The following is a 20,052-nucleotide window of genomic DNA, read 5'->3' on the forward strand; positions in this document are numbered from 1 at the left end:
TTAAAACTGTATCCAAGCGCAAATACTATGATATGGATATGTATGCACTTGGGACGTGAGAGCAACATTAAACTAGAATGGCATTCAGTAGAGAACAGATCTCCACCAAGTCCTTTTGGTCTTTAATGTAGTCCTTTACAGTGTCCGTCTACTGGAACTGGTGAAGGTTTGTAAGAGGTTATCACCCATCTGGTCCACACATCAAATACAAAATACGGCTTTATGGTTTGTGCCCTAATTTATTGGGTTCTTCTTCGGCATATCTGTTGCCACAATGTTTCATTGAACTCAATTGTGTCATTTCTTTGCATAAACGTGCTGACTTGCGAATGAACAAGTATGACTTGTAAAAGTAATACCTCTTGACAACATTATCGCTGGAGAAGCAGCTTGATTCAAATTGTTCATTCTGTTACCAAATTGTTTTGTTCAACTACTGTATGTTATGCATGCTGTACCTCTATTCAAAGTATCTTATGATAAAATGTACGGTATGTCCATTACCTGAGACTTGAAATATTTGACTCCTTTATCCATTAACAATGGATTCATTGTTTCAGTCGAGCTACCTTGCGGTTCTCTCTCAATATGAATTATTATGCAATCAAAGTCTTCAATGAAAGATAAAGGCTCTATTCATTTTATTATTTTTTTCAACATTTGCCAATTGTTGTTGGAACAATATGATGTATGAGAATGGTAAGTTTTCTAAACAACAGCTTTTTGTAGATGATTGATTCGTATGAAAACAGCATACCTACGAAGTGGAAACTGGAGCGCTGATAAATAAATGTGTAGTCATAAGACCAAGAGCACATGTACGTATGTACAAGACAAACATGTACTGTACTAACTTTTTTTTGTGCCAGTCCCTGAAGAAGCCATGCAAGTCCGAAGAATGACATTACAGACAAACTCGTATGTTTTAGATCATAAGCACATCCTTTCCATCACTTAAGTAAACGTTCATCTTTTTTGACTCATACTTTTTTGCCTTTGAAAGAAAATTCCAGTCTAACCTTCTGATTCTTCTTGCTAAATGAGTGGCATGCCTTTTAGGGTGTAGCCTCTACACTTCTATTTACGAAGTCTTCTGTTAGCACTAGATTGGAGGTTATTATTATTATTACTGGCAGTTGATTTTGGGTCTTAACAGCTCCAAAAATGTTCCTTTTGCCAACTGCTGTTGTGTTTTTGGTCTACCCATTCAGCACCTGTTACTTAGTACATCCGTGGTTTCTTTCTTCGGTACACAAAATGATTAAACTTACTATGGTTAATGATTGTGCAATTGTTTGTTTTTCCGTCATAGACAAAAAGCGCTCTCCTTTTAATGTTAGTTACATCACTAACTTTTAATTTAGTGTACACAAGAAAAACCCAAATTTGAAAATAAGTTGAGATGTTCAGTGTGATTTACTGTTTGATCGCTGTAATAGGACACACCTGGATCACAAAACATACGAGTAAGCCACATGTTAAAATATTTTTGCTCACATGAAAATTGGGTTTGTTGAAGCAAAAGGTGATTGCTCCTAAACTGTGTATCAGATGCAGTTTTAAATACCTAGAAAACAAGCTGAAATGTTAACCCCCTGTCTGACATTCTTGCATTCACAAAGTATACTGTTCAGCGGACTGAGAGTTGAATTTCCCCTTGAGGCACACTGTAAGTAAGTATAGTAAATATTTATCTTCTGATGTCAGTCCAAAATGTTTCAGTCTACAGCAAAAGTAGAGTGCTGTAATTCACCCAACTAATCCAATACGTTTGGGAGGAATTTTAAGTAGTTCATTTGTGTTCATGTATCCCGTCAGGCATAGCTATGTGATATGCATAAGTACTTCCTGTATACATAAGTGCATATTTTTGGCCTGGATTACATAAAAACTGCGACTGCTTCATGTGACATTATATGACGGGGTGAACAATCGGGTATGGAAGAAATTATTACAGTATACATCAGACCCCGAAGTAGTTGCAGTTCAGCGCCTGTGGCTTCGCATATTTGCAGATTTGTTTTTCTAATTTGTTTTCTTATTTTTTTTGTCGCTGTTTCTCGAAGAATTTTTTGGGGGTTACATTTTTTTTTTTTTGCTCCAATGCATTTCAGTCAATTATACACGGATTTTCACTATTCGTGGGCATGCCTTATCTCCTACCAATAGCGAGAAACAACTGCATTACTACTACAGATACGGGTTCGTTATTTTTTGTACTGCTGCTCAATTGATCGAAATTCAATTACAATTACGATTATTACACTCGACGATGACAAAATTGTCATAATCGTAATAAACATTTAATAGGCATTTATATCCAACACTATGTATACACAAGGAAATCATACATTTGAATCTTTTTTTAAAATTTTATAATAATTAATTTTATATGGTCCAAATCGAACATACAAGAAACATATTTGCCTTTATATATTTTTTTACATTTTCTTGTTGTGTACCAAAAAAATAAATGATCGTTTGAATAATCATGATTTCAATTATGACCAAAATAATCGTGATTAATATTTTTTTCCATAATCGAGCAGCCCTACTGGAACGCGATAGCAGACCTCAACAACGTCAACCGCTAACAAAAGTGAAAATGATTACCTTCATTTACCATTTGTACCATGATAGATGATTACCATACCTTTTTTTAAAATTTTTTAAAGAACCCTTATTCTTTTCTGTCCCTCTAAGATTTAAAGATTGGGAATAGATAATCATTGTTAATTAAATAATTTGTGCAGACTGTTATCTACCACGTTATATTGGAACTCACGCAATGCTGTGTATATTACATGGCATGAAGTATTCTGAACTTAAGTTGACCCATGCCTCATCACTGCTGATGTCCAGCTGATGATTCATGACATTACATTATTAAAGAAAAAAAAAAAAACCCTAAGTACCCATTGTGCACTCCCTTGTCCACTGTTGGACATTGCCATAGAAGTTATTGCTCTGAGCCCCTCCATTGAACTTTCCTTTACAACAACAGTGACAGCCAGCCTGAGACGCCTGTTTGGCCAAGTATGCGTCACTAACTGATCGTAAACCACTTTATTTATTCCGAGAGCAGCACAAAGGCCGCTTCTAACATGGTTAAGCTGAAACATCTCCTAACTTTGTTTCCTGATTCTGTTAGAGGACAAAGTGGGAGCAACATCAGCCTCTTTCTTTACTCTGTGACCTACACGCAAGCACAGAAATATTGTCAACGTTGGATCCATAGACTCAGAGCTCTCCTGATCCACACAAAGTGTTCCTGACATTTTGTTCCCACAATTATGATCAGCACATGAGCACATGATATGCCGGCTGATCAAAGACATTCTTTCTACAGTGTACCTCACCTCACATGTGCAAGTTTTTAATTACTAGTTGTACATAATATTCAGTTGTCAAATATTCAGGACTTTACATTCATCAGTCATTTTGAGTTTGAACAACTTTCACTTGGTAATTTGTGCACATAATCCATGGTGACCCTACCCAGGAATCCTTGTACTTGTAGCCAATGATTTTGAACCAATGATTGTAGCTATTGATCATGTTGCCCTCAGGCAAAAAGCAAACTTTCTACTTTGCTAGTTTTGAGCTGGGTTTATTTGCGAGACAATGTCAATTATTTAACCCTACAAATTGTATACTGTCATACTGCATATCAATGCTGTCCTGTGAAAAACACTTATGTCAATTTTTTCATTAAAAAAAACGTTAATGGGGTTTCCACATTAGAGATATCCCATCCATCCATCCATTATCTATACCGCTTGTCCTCACAAGGGTCGCGGGCGTGCTGGAGCCTATCCCAGCTGTCTTTGGACAGTACGCGGGGTACAACCTGAACTGGTTGCCAGTCAATCGCAGGGCATACAGAGACAAACAAAGATCCGCACTCACAATCACACCTAGGGGCAATTTAGAGAGTCCAATCAACTCACCATGCATGTTTTGGGAATGTGGGAGGAAACCGGAGTACCCGGAGAAAACCCACGCAGGCACGGGGAGAACATGCAAACTCCACACAGGGAGGCCGGAGCCGGGATTGAACCCACGACCTCTGAACTGTGAGGCGGACGTGCTAACCAGGCGACCACCGTGCCGCCCCAGACATCCCATTAATGTGAAAAAAGGACAAAATTGGACACGCGTTTTTCACGGGACGGCGACGATATGTAAGGAATGTTCAAGGCATACAGTACAGTGGTACATTCATTCAGGGAAAGAATTCACCACACTTTGAGGTAAATTCCATCTTCCACCCTGTGCCATTATGTTATTAGTATAACCACCATGCTAGTCATAATGCTCTTAATAAACACCTACACCTCATACAGATCAACACCATTCTCCACCAGTGACTGGCAAGGCTCCTAAATGCTTTTATGAGAATGAGGAGACAAGATAATGTGACAATATTTGCCAGGAATGCTAACTAATAGAATAACAACTTAATATACAATATACATGTTTACGTTAATTTCGTAAAAGAAAAAAAAAAATTACTTCATCATATTAGGCATAATTTTGATATTCATTGTTGGGGTTTCATCCAAATAATTGCTTGGCGGATCTGAAAGTAGAACTACTCTAAAAAATTGTCAACATCTTTGTGCTACCCATATTGACAACGTTATTCACGTCATGTTTGTGAATGAGCCATATTTTGTGGTAAATTCTTAAAAATATGCCAAAATTCAGGCAGATTCTCTAAGTGAAAAGAGCAAACCCTCACTTTATTTCTCCAGTTTTCTAGCTCTCATTCACGTTTAGTTTCTACAGTCAGGTCCATAAATATTGGGACATTGACACAATTCTCATCTTTTTGGTTCCGAGTACCACCACAATGGTTTTGGAATGAAAGAAACAAGATGTGATACCTGCAGTTTTTCAGCTTTAATTTGAGGGTATTTGCATCCAAATCAGTTGAATGGTGTAGGAATTGGAACATTTTGTATACCCAGTATATGCCTCTCACTTTATAATAATAGTAAAAATAATGCATGAGATTTATATGGCGCTTCTCTGTACAACCTTCCTAGGGACTAAGTAGAATTAAGAGGATAAATTCACTTTCACTTTTTAATACTTAGTTGCAAATCCTTTGCAGACAATTATAGCCTGAAGTCTGGAATGTATAGACAATACCAGATGGTGGATTTCAGCGCTGGTGATGCTCAGCCAGGCCTCTGCTGTCTTCAGGTACCGTTTGTTCTTCGGGCATTTTGCTTTCAGCTTTGTCTTCAGGAAATGAAACGCATGCTCAATTGACTTCAGGGTTATCCGCCACCAGTTTTTTTCTGTGGTCTTTTGGTGTTGCTGAGATTACCGGTGTGTCCTCTCTATAATGGTGTTCCAAACAGTTTTAAGCCAAACCTAATGTTTTTTTTCATCTCTCTGATGTGTTTGTTTTGATTTTTTTTTTTTACCTAACGACGGCTTGCATCACAGATTGTGACATGTCTTTGGATTATTCATATTGAGAGTTGACAGCAAAAGATTTCAAATGCAAATAGCACACTTTAACTCTATACCTTTGATCTGCTCCTTGTACTGTTCGTGAAAAAGCTGAGCAGCCAATTTTCGCATTACTTTTGGTCCGTTAAATAGTGGGAGGCACATTTCTAGACCATTCACCTGATTTGATGAATCAAATGAAAGCTAAAAGTCTGCAGTTAAAAGCACATCTTGTTTGTTAGATTTCAATCGCCTTGCGGCAGTTTTTAGAGCCAAAAAGATGTTAATTGTGACAAAGTTCCAATATTTATGGATTTGACTGTACTGTATATTAACAAAAAACCAAATGAAAATAAATCAGTCTCCTAATTTCCCCAGCAAGCCTGTCCTTGACACTGAGCAACAGTTGGACAGACTCATTTGTGTAGTTTTACATGCCATGTAAAGCATGTAAATCTCATTAATATAAGCGTGCTAACAGTGTCGTGTGCATATTGGAACTGTTAAGTGGAGTTTTTCTTGTTTTCTTACCATTGTTACAGTGCCGGACACAGTCTTGCAAGACAGCATGCCACTTCTGCTGCTCCTTCTCAGTCATCACACAGAAGTAATGATGACGGGCGTACGGGTGCCATAGGATGAGCGGGAACTGAGTTGCGCACTTGATAAAAGGACCGCTGCCCAATTTGGCTTTGACATCTAAAACGAGGTATGGGACAAAAAAATTTTGAAAGTAGCAAATACCATGCTTTTGACTGTATGGCTAATTTTGATCATACACCTATGTCCTGTACAACAATTAGCCCATTGTATAAACAGTAGCTATGCTATACAGAACAGTATATCTACTAGCAGGATTCATTTAAAGCGGAAGTCAACCCAAACATATTTTTTTCAAGAATATGTTCCCAGCAGGCCCACTAGTTGAAACAGGGCATTCTGATAAATATTGCGTTTGTGGAATAAGTGTTAATCCACTTGTTTTTAGCCATCTCTGGGGGCGGCCATTTTGTCTTCTGTTGACTGAAAATGACTGAATCACAACTACTCACAACGATCAATCACGGCTCAGATTCAGAAAACAGGTCAGCCGTGATTGGTCGTTGTGAGCTGTTGTGATGTCATTTTCAGTCGACAGAAGACAAAATGGCCGCCCCCAGGGATGGCTAAAAACGAGTGCATTTTGCTGCTTAACATATTCCACAAACGCAAAATGAGTAAGAATGCCATGTTTCAACTAGTGGGCCTGCTGGGAACATATTTTTGAAAAAAATGTGTTTGGGTTGACTTCCGCTTTAAAGGAGAGAGATGATGGACTGTATGATAGCAGCAGTGATCCATGTGATGTCAGTCTACTTACCTGGAAGACTAGTGTTAATCAGTTCGATGTAATCTTCAATGGAGGTCAGGGCCTTGTAGCCGGCACAGTTGATGGTTACTTTGGGATGCAGCCTCCGATCATGTGCCTGTTAAAATTAAAATGAAAGAAAAAAAAAAAAGAACAATTACCGGTACATGTTGTAATGACCAAGGTGGAATTAGGTGAAGTCGCAAGTAAAGTGAACCCACTGATTTGCTCTCATAGAGGTTGATGCTGTAGTTGTTTGGCACTGATACAAAGCGATTTCTCCACTTGCGGTTCTCCTCTAGGTACTGGAACAAATTCCCTGAAAAGATTGAACGGCCAGCCAAAGGATCCTGAAAAAAATACAAATATTCATATTTATGAAATAAGCAAAACCTTAAAATATAAATTTTATCCAAAAGCTTTTTACTCCATAGTGTTGAGAATTCTGCAAAATTAACCTATAACTGGCTTCTTAGAAAGGGGGGTGGGGGGGTAGTATGAGCGGTTGACTGATATATCTATTACTTTTTTCTATTTTTTACTCAACCTATATTATTGGTCTAGTCATTTCCAATATATGTACTTGGTGGTTATAAGTACATATTTTATATCAAACCCTTTTTGCATGGTGGTGACTGATGAGAAAATATATATTTTTTTTATAAAATCATAAAGTGAAGTAGTACAGCAAGAAGACGCTTCATACAGCATTGAAGCTTTTCACACAGACACACGCTCGCACACAAAAGAATGGCTTTGATTATGTGGTCAGTATATTTAATACTGTACATGTAGATTGTGTCACAACTGTCCTTCACATTATAAGGAAAGATTAAAACCACTACCGAATTCCAATAACTCTGATCATGTGTCATGGATTTTGCTTTCCTTTAATCAATAAAATGTACTGATTAATTTAGAAACTACATTTTATATTTGCGTTGTCTTCGTTATGGTTTGATGATATGAAAATGAAGTTTTACCACCAAGTGTGACAAATACGCACAAAAAAAAAGTGAAATCAGGAAGAAATACTTTTTCATGGCACTGGAGGTTATGATTGACAGATCCCCAGAGCCCAAATAATGACCTCATTCATGGAATTCCGCCGCATTGCTCCGACAGAGCCTTTGTTGACAAATCACTTGGCAACCGGTTTGTAGTTGCTCATCTTCATTATAAACAACACGGTGGAAACACAGTTACACTGTGGCTTATGGGTCACGCTGCTGAGCAAGTACATTATTGCGTTATGTTCTGGACTGATTTTTTGTACCATTTCTGATCTAAGGCAAGTAATTACACTTTTCAAGCTACTATACTTTCAATATTGAATTGACAAATTCCATCAGTGCTAAAACCATATAGTGAAATATAAAAAAATGTAACTTCCAAAAGGTCATCCAATTTGGAAACATATCAAAATGTTGACTTCCTCTTTAAGAGCATGGTGAACGAACAAATTAAATGTGCATCCCAAGGCACCACTGAATATAATTTGCACCACTGCAAACTAAGCATTAAGAGCTTTGTAAATGTAGAAACTTTGGGACACGGCTGTTGCATTCAAAATTTTGCATGTGCACTTCAAATTGTGTATGGAACAATTTCTATATGCTGGAACGCACTGCATAGAATATAGTTCATAATCACGGGATAATAAGGAGTTAAAGCGGAAGTCAGCCCAAACATTTTTTTTCAAGAATATGTTCCCAGCAGGCCCACGAGTTGAAACGCAGCATTCTGATTAATTTTGCGTATGTGGAATATAAATTAAGAAGCAAAATGCACTCGTTTTTAGCCATCTCTGGGGGCGGCCATTTTGTCTTCTGTCGACTGAAAATGACATCCCAATTGCTCACAAGGACCAATCACGGCTGACCCGTTTTCTGAATCTGAGCCGTGATTGGTCATGTGAGCATTTGTGATGTCATTTTCAGTCGACAGAAGACAAAATGGCCGCCCCCAGAGATGGCTAAAAACAAGTGTATTAACACTTATTCCACAGATGCAATATTTATCAGAATGCCCTGTTTCAACTAGTGGGCTTGCATAGAACATATTCTTTTAAAAATATGTTTGCGTTGACTTCCACTTTAAGATTAGGCAAAGTGTATGTGTTTGGAGGAGTTTCAAATCCCACTTTAATGATCTGCATAGTGTTGGAACAACACTACACTCATGGGGGAATGCTGTTTAACTGCATAGCATTTAATTAGCCTGGTTGCTATCGGGTTTCTTTGTGGTTTTGACAGAGAACTTCTTTACGAACTCGCCTTTCTGTGTAGCAGCTGTGATTGTGGCCCGCCGCCTCCTTCTATCTCGTAGCGGATGCTGTTGAAGAGAGCGACGGCGTACTGCTGCTTATACACGTCACTGAACTGCCTCATCACATCTCCGGTCTTCACTGCAGGAGGAGACAAAGAAACACACATACATTGGGGAATCTAAAAGATTGACAATGCATTAGCAAACAGTAAGAGTGTTTTGTGAATGTCCTGTTCTGATTTTCCCATTTTGGCTTTCTTTTAATCAGATCGTAATCATTTTTTCTTAATCATTGAAAGAGTTGGTGGTTCAACCAAACTGTACATAATTAGAAAGCATCATAAAACACAGTACTTTCCCTAATGTCGTTTTACTATTTCAATGTCATAGAAATGTATGTAGAAGAACATGTCTGTGTGGAATTAGTTTGTTCTCTGTGTACTCCTGTTTCCTTCCACATCCCTAAAAAAAAATGGTTCTTAGAATTTTGAATGGTTGTGAATGTTTTTTTTGTCTTTATGTGCCCTTCTGGCACAACAAATGGTTTGTGGTTTACAACATCACATCGTAAATCAATTTTAGCTATTTAACAGATTTAGCAATGTATCTTAATAGAATTAGTCTGATAAGATAATTCCTGGTTTGAGTACCCACTTTGTTAGGCTCCTACATAACTTCCCTACTGGCCAATGAAAATTAAGTCATGCAAACTAGGCTGTTTCAAAGTCAAATTATGACAGACACTGAAGAAGTTACAAAAACAGCAATAAGGACTATGACAGGAATATTGACAATTGAACGACTAATCCGTAATAAATATGAATAGTAGGGATGTAACGATTCACTCAAGCCCCAATTCGATAAAATTTTTGATTATCAGTTCCGGATTTTCGATTTGATTCGATTAAAAAAAAAAAAAAAAATCGTTACCATGCTTGTCTCTGCGCGCTAGTGTGGTGCTGCAGCCATGCACAAATGCAATACGCAATGATGTTTGGCGCAAGCGCATAATTTGATCTACAGATTTAAAATGTGGTATGAATCTAGAATGGAAAAAAAAAAAAAATTTTTTAGCACTCTAAATTAGTATATTCTAATGACCTAGGTATGGTATGTCTTTTGTTAGGTTCTGCTGTATAGGGCTTGAGAGTGCTGAGATGTCAGAGCTCATCTCATCTCAATTCGAATCGATTATTCGATTAATCGGGTTGAATTGATTTTAATCGTTTTTCCATTAATTGTTACACCCCTAATTGAATAGATATTAAATAAAGACAAATGATCATCAAAATCATCTGGTAAGGCACTGCGTCTGTGCCTTAAACTCGGTCACTGGTCTTTGAGCGATATCAGTTTTCTGTTTCAGCTACAGCCAATGCTCCATGTAGTCTGATTTATATTCTTTTTATTTCTATCTTTATTAAAAGTCAAGATTCACTATAAAACTAAGTCAGCCTGTAAATAAACAGAAGCGTCATTTGTCAGTCCGTCATTTTTCTTGACTTGAATTGTAATCGTCAATCTGTCAGTCACTCCGTCATTTAAGGCCATCAGAGGTCCGTTGGTCAGTCAGTCAGTCCCCTCAAGAAACGTTTGGGCATCTGCCAGTGACGGACTAACGATCCGTCAGTCACTGACAGATGTGGTTAGTGACGATTACGTGATTGTTAGCTTTTGAAAGTAGACCCCCAAATACAAAAATATTACAAATATGGATACAACTTAATCTATTGCTTCAGTACAACAGGGACACATTGATTAACTTTTACCACAACTCAGACTTGAAATTCGATACATTTCCCAAATCATTTGGAGACAAAGCAGCGCCTCCTTCTACTGATCAATAAAGCCCCATCACAGTTTCCATTCTTGCACAATGGTCTCACCACTATTTGACCCAGTTCTACTGCTGCTGTCAAGTCTTTTTCCTCAACAGTCCGTCCAAGAAACTATTGGAGTGGATGTGCGTCTTTCCCACGTTCCATTGCTGGAAAAAGGAGTCAATGTGTTTGGCCCCGTCAGCAGCAGACAGTGTTGACTGTGATATGTTTATGGAAGGGACAACAGGAAGGAGGGAGGTTGACCTGAAGTTGGAGAGCAGGAAGGAAAATGCTGACAAGGCAGCACTGGTGTGAGAAGAATGTGGAGGAGAAGAATGCAGAGGAGACAATAGCAACACCAGAACTTAGTAAAAGTGCCATGCATTCTATATTTAGTACAGTGGAAATCATCAAAGACAAAGACATCTTGAAGACAGTTTGAGAAATACACAACAGCTCTCATGGGAGGTTATTTTTGCTCCAATGGCTGTGTGTTGTACAGTTCAGAGAGCATTTTGTTAGACAATAGCGAGATGAAAACACTGCGCTTTTAGATACTGGTTATGCGGTCTGATTTGCTAATCCTTTTAAGACTATTTGTTTTCTAAATGGCTATATCCATATCCGGAAAGAATTTGAGAGCACCGGGTCTGTGCGCCATCAACCAGCCCTCCAGTCCAAAAATGCATCTACTCTGTATTTTCCAACGGATGTCTCTTTGTGCCAAAGTAAGCAAAAGATTCCAGATAGACATTATGAAGCTAAAATGAATAATTAATTGGGTGTAGTTTAGTCTCTAAATGTGTCCATTTACTCAGAAAGTGATCAGTTGTAGAAGCACAGCAAAGGCAGATGGGCAAATTACAAAACATATTCAGAATTATTATTGTTCAATGTCCACAGATATTATGCAACCCTGAAACTTTCATACAGTTGTACTCCAGTCATATGATATCCATGATTCCATCCATCCATTCAATACCCGAACCGCTTATCCTAATGTAGTCAAATTACATAAAAGTCAAGAATGTGTTTCAACTACAGGAAGTGCTCGAGTTACGACGTTTCGATTTCACGACACCCGTTCCTCTTCCGCCATTTTGTCCCCGGCACCATAGTGTTTCTGCTTAGCTAGTGCATGGTGCTTGTCTATGTTTGTGCGCCGGGAGTATCTTTCTCTCGCTCTATAACTCTCAGCAGTAATGTTTATGTTTAGTACAGAATCTTTTTTTTTTTTTTTTTTCCAATGTATTTTACTTTTTTTATGCTAATTATTTTGACGTAAATTTCGACTAACGTAAAATCCGACTGACGCGGAAATTTGGATTACATCGCCAGCGGAGGAACTGAACTCGTTCGTACATCGAGGACTTCCTATATGTGGAGAAACTGACAAAGAGATCAATTAGAGTAATGACAAATGACATTAGGGAGCATCCAGAATGAATGATACTATCACAGCTTTTGGTTGGGGGTCATGATGTTCTCACTGTAAATCACACCTAAAAGCAATTCTGGAACCAACAGTACAAACAGCGCGATGGCCCGTCCGAAAAGTTTGAGCTACAGGATATAATATGTAATATTAGATAATAGAACACAAGGTACCTTTCAGTTTTTCTTTGACTGCGGCTTGGATATCAGTGTGGAAAAGTTTGCGGTCCAATATAGAGTACAGTATAATAATAATACAAAACTATAGAGACGGAAAACAGACATTTTAAGTGAAAGGCATCTTAATTACATGTCAGTGTACCATCAAAATGATTTTGAAGCTGTACCATTTCTGTATATCATGTAGCCTCACTGTGTTTATACACATTATTTGAGGAACAACTGGCAGCTTTTTACTGTAAGAGTTGGCAGGCTGCTATTGAAACAATAACATACTAAAACTGACCCATGACTAATTCTAACCCTGTTGGTAACATGATGATCAATCTGATCCGACAAGTCACCGTTATTAGCTATGCTAAGTGAGCTCAACGGCACTGTTTTTGTCTTAATCAAGTGACAGAATACACAGTCTAACATGCACTTGGTTACGTGTTACTTCTTCACATTTGTATATTGTTCCAAAATTAACCAAGGACATTTTCTTGTTTGGCGGTAAATTTGCATGTAATTCTGGTATTCAGATGTTTTGATCATGCTATGAATATGAACTAACATTATGTGAGTGTTGCAAGTGTTATGTGGGAAACGGGAGGGTCATCCTGTGAGAATGTGATTCAACAGCAAGAATTAAGAAATCACGTACTCCCTAACAGTGGCGTACTTTTGTTGGGGCAGGTGGTCAATGTTGAAAAGGGGGCACATGGAACTTTTTTTTTAAATTCGAGTGAGAATGAAAGAGAGTAGTGTGGCGTGTACTAGTGTCACAGTAATGTTTTAATGGCAACACATGAGACGAATACGTACGTATGTGGGGGTTGCACGGCGTTGTGTGAGTTTTTGCACGTGTATGGGAATGTTTAGCTGTCTGTTGAGCCTTAGATTCAACTGTTAAGCAGTCAGTCAAAAAAGCCCAGCTAGGCATCATAGAAAAATAAGTAATATACCTGCCAGGTGGGTCCAAAACCTCATACGTCACATTTTGGTGAATTTCATATGTTTTTAAAAATGTGTACTATTGGTCAGTGCACATGCATGGTTGTTATTTTTACACATTACTGACCATTCTAAAGTGTTGAAAATGCTGCTCTTTTTCGCAGTGCAATGTAAATGGTTGAACAAAATCGCCGTTTTTGGGTCTCATGAAACGTGACTAATTTGGAGGTACAAAGTTTTGGCCCGACACAAGCGATATATATATTATATAATATTGAAAAAAAGGGAATATGTTGATTATGCCATAACAAACTAAAAGCACCCATAGATGACCCCCCGCCCCCTTCCACACACACACACCCCTCCCTGGGTCCTACAAGCAGGTACAGAAAAACAAATACACACAAAATGATTGCCATTTTTATAGTGACCACACAGTAATGTGCCCTTAAGAGTCACTGCACACACCATATGGAGTCAAAAAAGCACCGCAAAAGTTAAGCCAAGAGTAAGAAGTGGGTGCTGGCGGTTCAATAGGTCAAATTGCAGAAGGTTTATATGAAGACAGGACAGCTGTTTTCTCTTCTCCATTCTTGAACTTATCATTTTCATTTTTCTCTCATTTCTTTGTCAACTCATTTCCTAATATATTTGCAGTTTTAAGTCATCTAACAAGACAAAACATATCTGCACACATGCAAAAAAAAAAAATCTTCTCAGTCCACGCCACATCAATGACCTCTAAAAGTACTCATGGAAACAAGCATTTGCGAGCTATGAAGTGCCTGCCAGAGCATTGGGTGCTAAAACTCCAAGACATTAAGGCTAATTAGTAATAGAAAGTAATTTTCAGAGGAGACACAATGACAGCAATCATAAAAACTGTACTGTAGTGCTAAACTGGAATCCAAAATGAAGATTGATGGTTAAAGATAAAAAAAAGCAACTGAATAATACATAAAGAAAACACGAGTTTTGTGCCAATGCTCTTAAACGCAGATGTCAAAAATCCAAAACAGCTAAATGCATAGACAAGGTCACATTTCAGTGAGGTGATCCAATTGAGACAAGCAATTCCATCTTACAGTGTGAATAGCTAGACTGAATGGATCAACTTTCAGTCAAGACAAACACCTTTTTGTGATCAACAACAAACATTTCACGTGATGTCGCCTGAGACACATGTACTTACAGTGTCAGATAGTGGCACGAAAGCCGAGAAAAGACTGAGATGAGAGTAACGTGTCCTCAACTTTTGCTCCTAAGGTCAATCAGCGTGAATCAAAGAGGCTGATGATTGCTGTTATTTTTATGGGTCACCCTAAAACAGTATGCGTGGATGACATCACGTTCTGGGCTGCAAATTTGATTTGTAGTAACCGTAACTACAAAACCTGTTCAATCCTGCATACAATTGTGTTCACTTTTTGAGAGCCCATCGTTGGGTCCAGTGCGCCAACACATCCAGCACATTATATTTTTGTTGTTTGTTTCTATGTATTTTACATCCAATACAGAGGATGTGAAATGGATGAGTGAAATCTCAACTGACTGAATTCCCTTTCTTGTCATCCCTTTGTCCAGGGGCACAGCACGATAAGCTCGATCTATCCATTTTCGTATTGAAAGGACATCTTTTTCACTGGACGGTAGCTACTCAGCTGAACACTGATTGACTGACCATTGTCGCTTTTCCATTGACAAAAGCACGCACTACCGGGTACTGTTTTTTGCACCTATAAGCTTAAATTGGTCTCTTCATTTTGACCAACAGCCACATGCTGAGAAGTAAATACAGGAGATGCCTCTCCTCCTCTATTGTTGTTTTTGTGAGCATCATGCATTGAATGCAGTGTGGTTTACGCAGTTTCCCGGTGTGCCCACTCGAGTAGAACCGAGCCAAGTTTGAGTGGTACTGTGCAGAGGAAAATGTAATGTAAGAGGGCAAAAAAGAACACCTATACCCTGGTATGATCGCAAGTCATTTAGAGAGATTGTGAATGTGGGCACTCATCCAGAAACGAGTCCTCTCCTGCATGTGAAGGTCAGCTATGTGAACCGCTACACTACAAGTAGCCAACTGTCATCCCCTAGTTTGCCTTTGAAAATGCACTGCATGACAACAGCTTTGAGACACAAAGCATTGTGTTTCATAAAGTCTACCCAGTCAGAAATGGAATAATGGCAACTCTTCACACCTGCTGGAGATACACAATTGCACTATCAGTAAGAAAGTTCATGAATTCTGCTTGTGTATGTTCATTTCATTAGTGCATTTACAACTGTAAAAGGAATAAAAAGCTTGAGAAAAAAACACTACTGTATTGCACTTTACATGAAATGTAGCCTAGCTAAGTCATCATTGCGCGCAAAATGACCCAATCAACGAAAATATATTTTGTAGTGGTGCTTAAAGATAAAGCTCAGAAGTGCAAAGAAACATCACTTTTATGTATGTCGTCTAAAAGCTTTCATGTCTGATCTGGACTTCAAGCAATAACGTCTGATGCAGCTCAATCGTAAAACGTGCTCCCTTTTTCCCTGGTTGTTTTTCGCCTGTGCCGTCGAGCTCCCTCTTTCCGAGGAGTGTTATGAGTCAAGACTTGGGCCTCTACACGTCTCCTCTGCTCCACTCGGTCCCTACGACTGGTTGGAGTAAATCCCACAGAATGTTCGGGACACAGTGGGAGGCTGGAGCAATCGGAGCCTCAAATAGCAGCCACTATCAATTTATACAAACATGCTCCCCTTTGGGAAACCTACTTATTATGTCTGGGAACAAGGCCCAGAGGACAACTCTTTCGTAAGATCGAGGAGAACAGTCCACTATGACAACATTTTGTGATGCTTTTATATGGACACTGGAAAGGTGCTGGTGACACTTGCTGGGAGCAATTATGTCGACTGCCGGCTCAACTAATGATTGTTGTTATTGTTGTTTATTTGGGGTGATATAATAATATCAGCAGAAATATCTAATCGATGTGACTGGTCAAAAGATAGAAGAAAAAGAGAAGCATTCAAAGGAATACCGGTACTCTAGTTAACATCGCTTATTGGCTAAACTGCACAACAACGAGCACCGATTTATTGCTAACCAAAAATGTGACAAACAAAATGTCGTTGCTGTTTAGGCTTTGTGCCAAATTAGAGGGTGTTGTTGAGGCACTCCCTCCTCTCATACCTGTAATCATCTCCCGCTTTCCTTCATCCAGGTGAGCGGAAACCACGTCCCCCATGGTCGCAGCAGAACCTCCAAAGACTCGGTCACAATCCCAACCGGTTGTAGGCGACTAAATTCCGGGTCGAGTGTGCCGAGCGAAATTCCCAACTCGTACCACAATTATTCGAGCTAAGCCAGAAGGCGAAAGCGTAATTGTCTCCTCGAGGGAGTCTGCAGCTGCTGTCTCTGCTGATTTTGTTCCGAGCACTGGGCGAAGTGACAACACCCTGGCGGCAGGCGGGGACGAGGAGGAGAAGGAGAAGGAGGAGGTGAACTCACGCACGGTTCTGCTTCAGAAAGGCGGGGCACACCTTCTGGAAGGCATCACTGGTCCAACGTGTTAAGGCGGCCCTGCTTTGGGTGTGGCCCCGTATCGCGAGGTTTCTCCTCAACAATCAAATAGTATTACTGTACCACACTATTGTTTGAAGATGAAAGACACGCATACAACCTATATGAGGTTTTAAGATGTCATATTCCCTGCGCGGCTGTATAGCCATACACTTAGGCAATGTGTTTTATACACACCTCGTGTTATTTTAAACTTAGTTTTAATCATTACATCGCTGGGTGGCATAGTAAGGCCAATTGTATTGTTTCGCTATGGAAGATAAACCGATTGTCCACGTTTGTCCGCCCCCCCCCCACCACCTCCACGTTTTATGATGATATTGCGGAAAGATACATGCTGCCCCCATGTGGACACTCTTTTACATTACAAACTGGTTAAAGTTCTTATTTTAGTGTCATCACAGCAAGCGTTTGACATCCCACTAGTGCGCTGGATTGCTTAATTAAAGTACGCTCATCAGCAGTAAGACAGTCACCATACAAATAGAATGACTAGGGCGCATATCAAATCTATCTACGCGAGTAACTTTCTGTGACTACTAGTGAGGCGAAGTTGTGGGTACTAGTTATTTGACAGTTGCGCGCTACTGTGAAGCGCTAGATCACTACGTGCATAGTACCAAGTTGTCAACTAGTGCGAAGTTTTGCCTCACTATTATCATGTAATACTCGAGCACCCTAGTTGTATGTGCGGGAAAACGTCATTAAGACAGTCGTTCTGCGCAATAGAGCTATTCCTTTTCTCTCTGTTAGATGTCTAGGTTTCGCTACCTACCTAATTTTGTGGTTGGATGGTTTATCACCCCCACTTAATCTGTCCGCATTACAACTCAACTTTCTAAACGTATTTGCTCTAATTAGAGTGATTTTTCTTTTAAATATAGTACATTTTAAGTTTACAACCCCTACTTAAATCCGCATTACAACTCACCTTTCTATCTGTAAATGAGCTAAGTAGTCTTTTTTATATAATACATTTAAAGTGTGTAACATGAAAGGTATCTTTAATGGCTAATAAGACGCAAAAGTTAGTCCAAACGCCCGGATAGTGGTGCGCATAACGCGGAAGGATACGTTCTGACGTCTCCTTGTGAGGGCTCCTCTGCAGTGATGGGAGGAGGTGAACACAGGGAGGAGGAGGAGGAGGAGGAGGACTAGAGAAGGAAGCACTCGACCCTACACTCGGCACCATCATGGCACCTATCGGATTAAAGGCGGTGGTCGGAGAGAGTAAGAACCTTCATGTTACTATTCCGAATTAGCCTCAATGACAATCTGCGGCGTGATTGTATTTGGTGCCGTTTACAAATGACTGGATGCAAGTGGTTGGGAAGGATGAGGATGAAGGTGGTGCTGTTGACGTCTCGTTGTGACTGCTGTAGTTAAGCACAGCAGTGAAAGTGATGGAGGTAACCCGCAGAGCCCGGCTGCTTGTGCCTTGCGACGCCTATGCGCCAATGTCAGTTTGACTTGAACAATCAGTGATCAACCACTGATGACTAGTGGAGAAATCTGTCCTGACACGGTGGACAAATGCTCGGGGGCAAATACGTACGCCCTTTTCGTCGTATTCAGCGTTTAGCAGCATCACATCACCGCATAGTTCTGCCTGGATATTGAGCGGCGAAAACGAGCTTCTTGTGTTTTGATTGGCTAATAATATGAGCAATTCGAATGCAGTTGATTACTGCGTTATTTGAAATGGATCCTCAGAGGTTCGCGTTTTCGGCAGTGCCTCACCCTTGACGGAGGATGCTCCGCTTGCGTAAAATACACTTTACGCCCAAGGGCTGATACAAGCTTCGATCTGCTGTATATGTTAATGATGGACAATATCCAAGACCATTGAATTGTCTTTAATGGCCGCACTGCAAGCGACTGTCCACATTCCGCATTGCATCCCTCCCCCCAAAAAACACAACATTTTGCATGTACGTTATGTCATCTCTTTACAAAACCAGTCTGAGCAGCCTTCAGTCCCAATTTAGACTATTTATTACGGTGATGATGCTCTGGTTGGTTCTGTGTGTGTTACTGATGCAGGCCTAAATATGGAGGCGCAGTTTCATTCCCCTTTTGGGCCATGGATGCAAGTATCGGTAGTTTTGCCAGGCCAGGCATGGGGTGGTCAAAGTCAAATATTTGTAATTGATTGCCCCTTCAAGTGGAAAATCAAGATTAGCATGATTTGAAATATTTTATGTTCTTGGTTTATGGTGCATAAACTGAAGATCACATTTTGCAGCACAAAGATGTAATTTTATGACAGCATAATTACTATATTTGTCAGTTTCTTGAACTAAACCGTGCTTTGTGTTATAATTTGTCCTTTAGCAAATATGGAGCCAACATCCACTTTGTATCACACATTTTTGGCTTGCTATCACATAGAGAGGTGAAAAATGTGTTTTCCCTCTGACTCTCACATTGATTGTTAGTTAAAAATATAATTCCACAAATAATAACCCTGTAAAGTGGTCTATTGTATATGACACCTTCAACTGACTGATATAGCAAAATGAGTCTAATCAATAGATTTGAGTTTTGTTTTCCAATGCAATATCAATTAAATTAATGAGAGAACTTGAGCCAAAAACCTCAATATACTCAGAATTGTTTATTTGTTAAGGCTTTGTAACTGGCACTTACATAATTGTGCAACTATAAGTAAAGCCAGGACCTGAATGCACTGGAATGTTTTTCACGGCATTGTAAACACTCACAAAAACTGCACGAGGTTGGTCGATGCTGGGCCTGGGACGCAGTGGGTGACACCTGGGCTTTGTAAGGCTGAGGTGAAGCTGAGCTGCCATTGGTGGAGGGGCCGAGAGGAGGGAGGGAGGGAGGGACGGCTGGCTGAAGAACCATCATGGGTCCTTTCTGCAGCAATAGATGTAGAAGCTGGGGGTGGGGGATGGGCAGCGTGCGGTGCTCCCGATGAGAGAGCAGAATGAAAATGAGGCCAAGTCGCTCGAATCTCGTCACTCAACATGTAATGCTGGATGTGGCTATTATTATTATTATTA

At 39.6% G+C, this 20,052-nt stretch overlaps 2 protein-coding genes across 3 annotated transcripts in view; one reads left to right on the top strand and one right to left on the bottom strand.

Moving 5' to 3' along the window:
- The window catches only part of niban2a (niban apoptosis regulator 2a), a 35,733-nt gene extending 18,511 nt beyond the window's left edge, over positions 1-17,222 (bottom strand). The window contains exons 1-5 of the mRNA XM_086052858.1: positions 16,637-17,222; positions 9,091-9,221; positions 7,036-7,164; positions 6,827-6,932; positions 5,998-6,165 (exon numbers count right to left, since the gene is read on the bottom strand). Of these exons, the coding sequence (XP_085908984.1) occupies positions 5,998-6,165; positions 6,827-6,932; positions 7,036-7,164; positions 9,091-9,221; positions 16,637-16,691 (589 nt within the window). The 5' untranslated portion in view covers positions 16,692-17,222. The remainder of the gene's footprint in view (positions 1-5,997; positions 6,166-6,826; positions 6,933-7,035; positions 7,165-9,090; positions 9,222-16,636) is intronic.
- Positions 17,223-17,778: 556 nt separating this feature from the next.
- The window catches only part of stxbp1a (syntaxin binding protein 1a), a 32,956-nt gene continuing 30,682 nt past the window's right edge, over positions 17,779-20,052 (top strand). The window contains exon 1 of one of the 2 annotated variants that reach the window (XM_086052859.1): positions 17,779-18,256. In XM_086052859.1, coding sequence (XP_085908985.1) covers positions 18,220-18,256 — 37 coding nt within the window. In that variant the 5' untranslated portion in view covers positions 17,779-18,219. The remainder of the gene's footprint in view (positions 18,257-20,052) is intronic. The other variant, XM_086052860.1, reaches the window with a different exon arrangement.

This window comes from Filicampus tigris, chromosome 15 (genome assembly GCF_054856515.1).
Source record: "Filicampus tigris isolate MCC_2025a chromosome 15, RoL_Ftig_1.0, whole genome shotgun sequence".
Lineage (NCBI taxonomy): Eukaryota > Metazoa > Chordata > Actinopteri > Syngnathiformes > Syngnathidae > Filicampus > Filicampus tigris.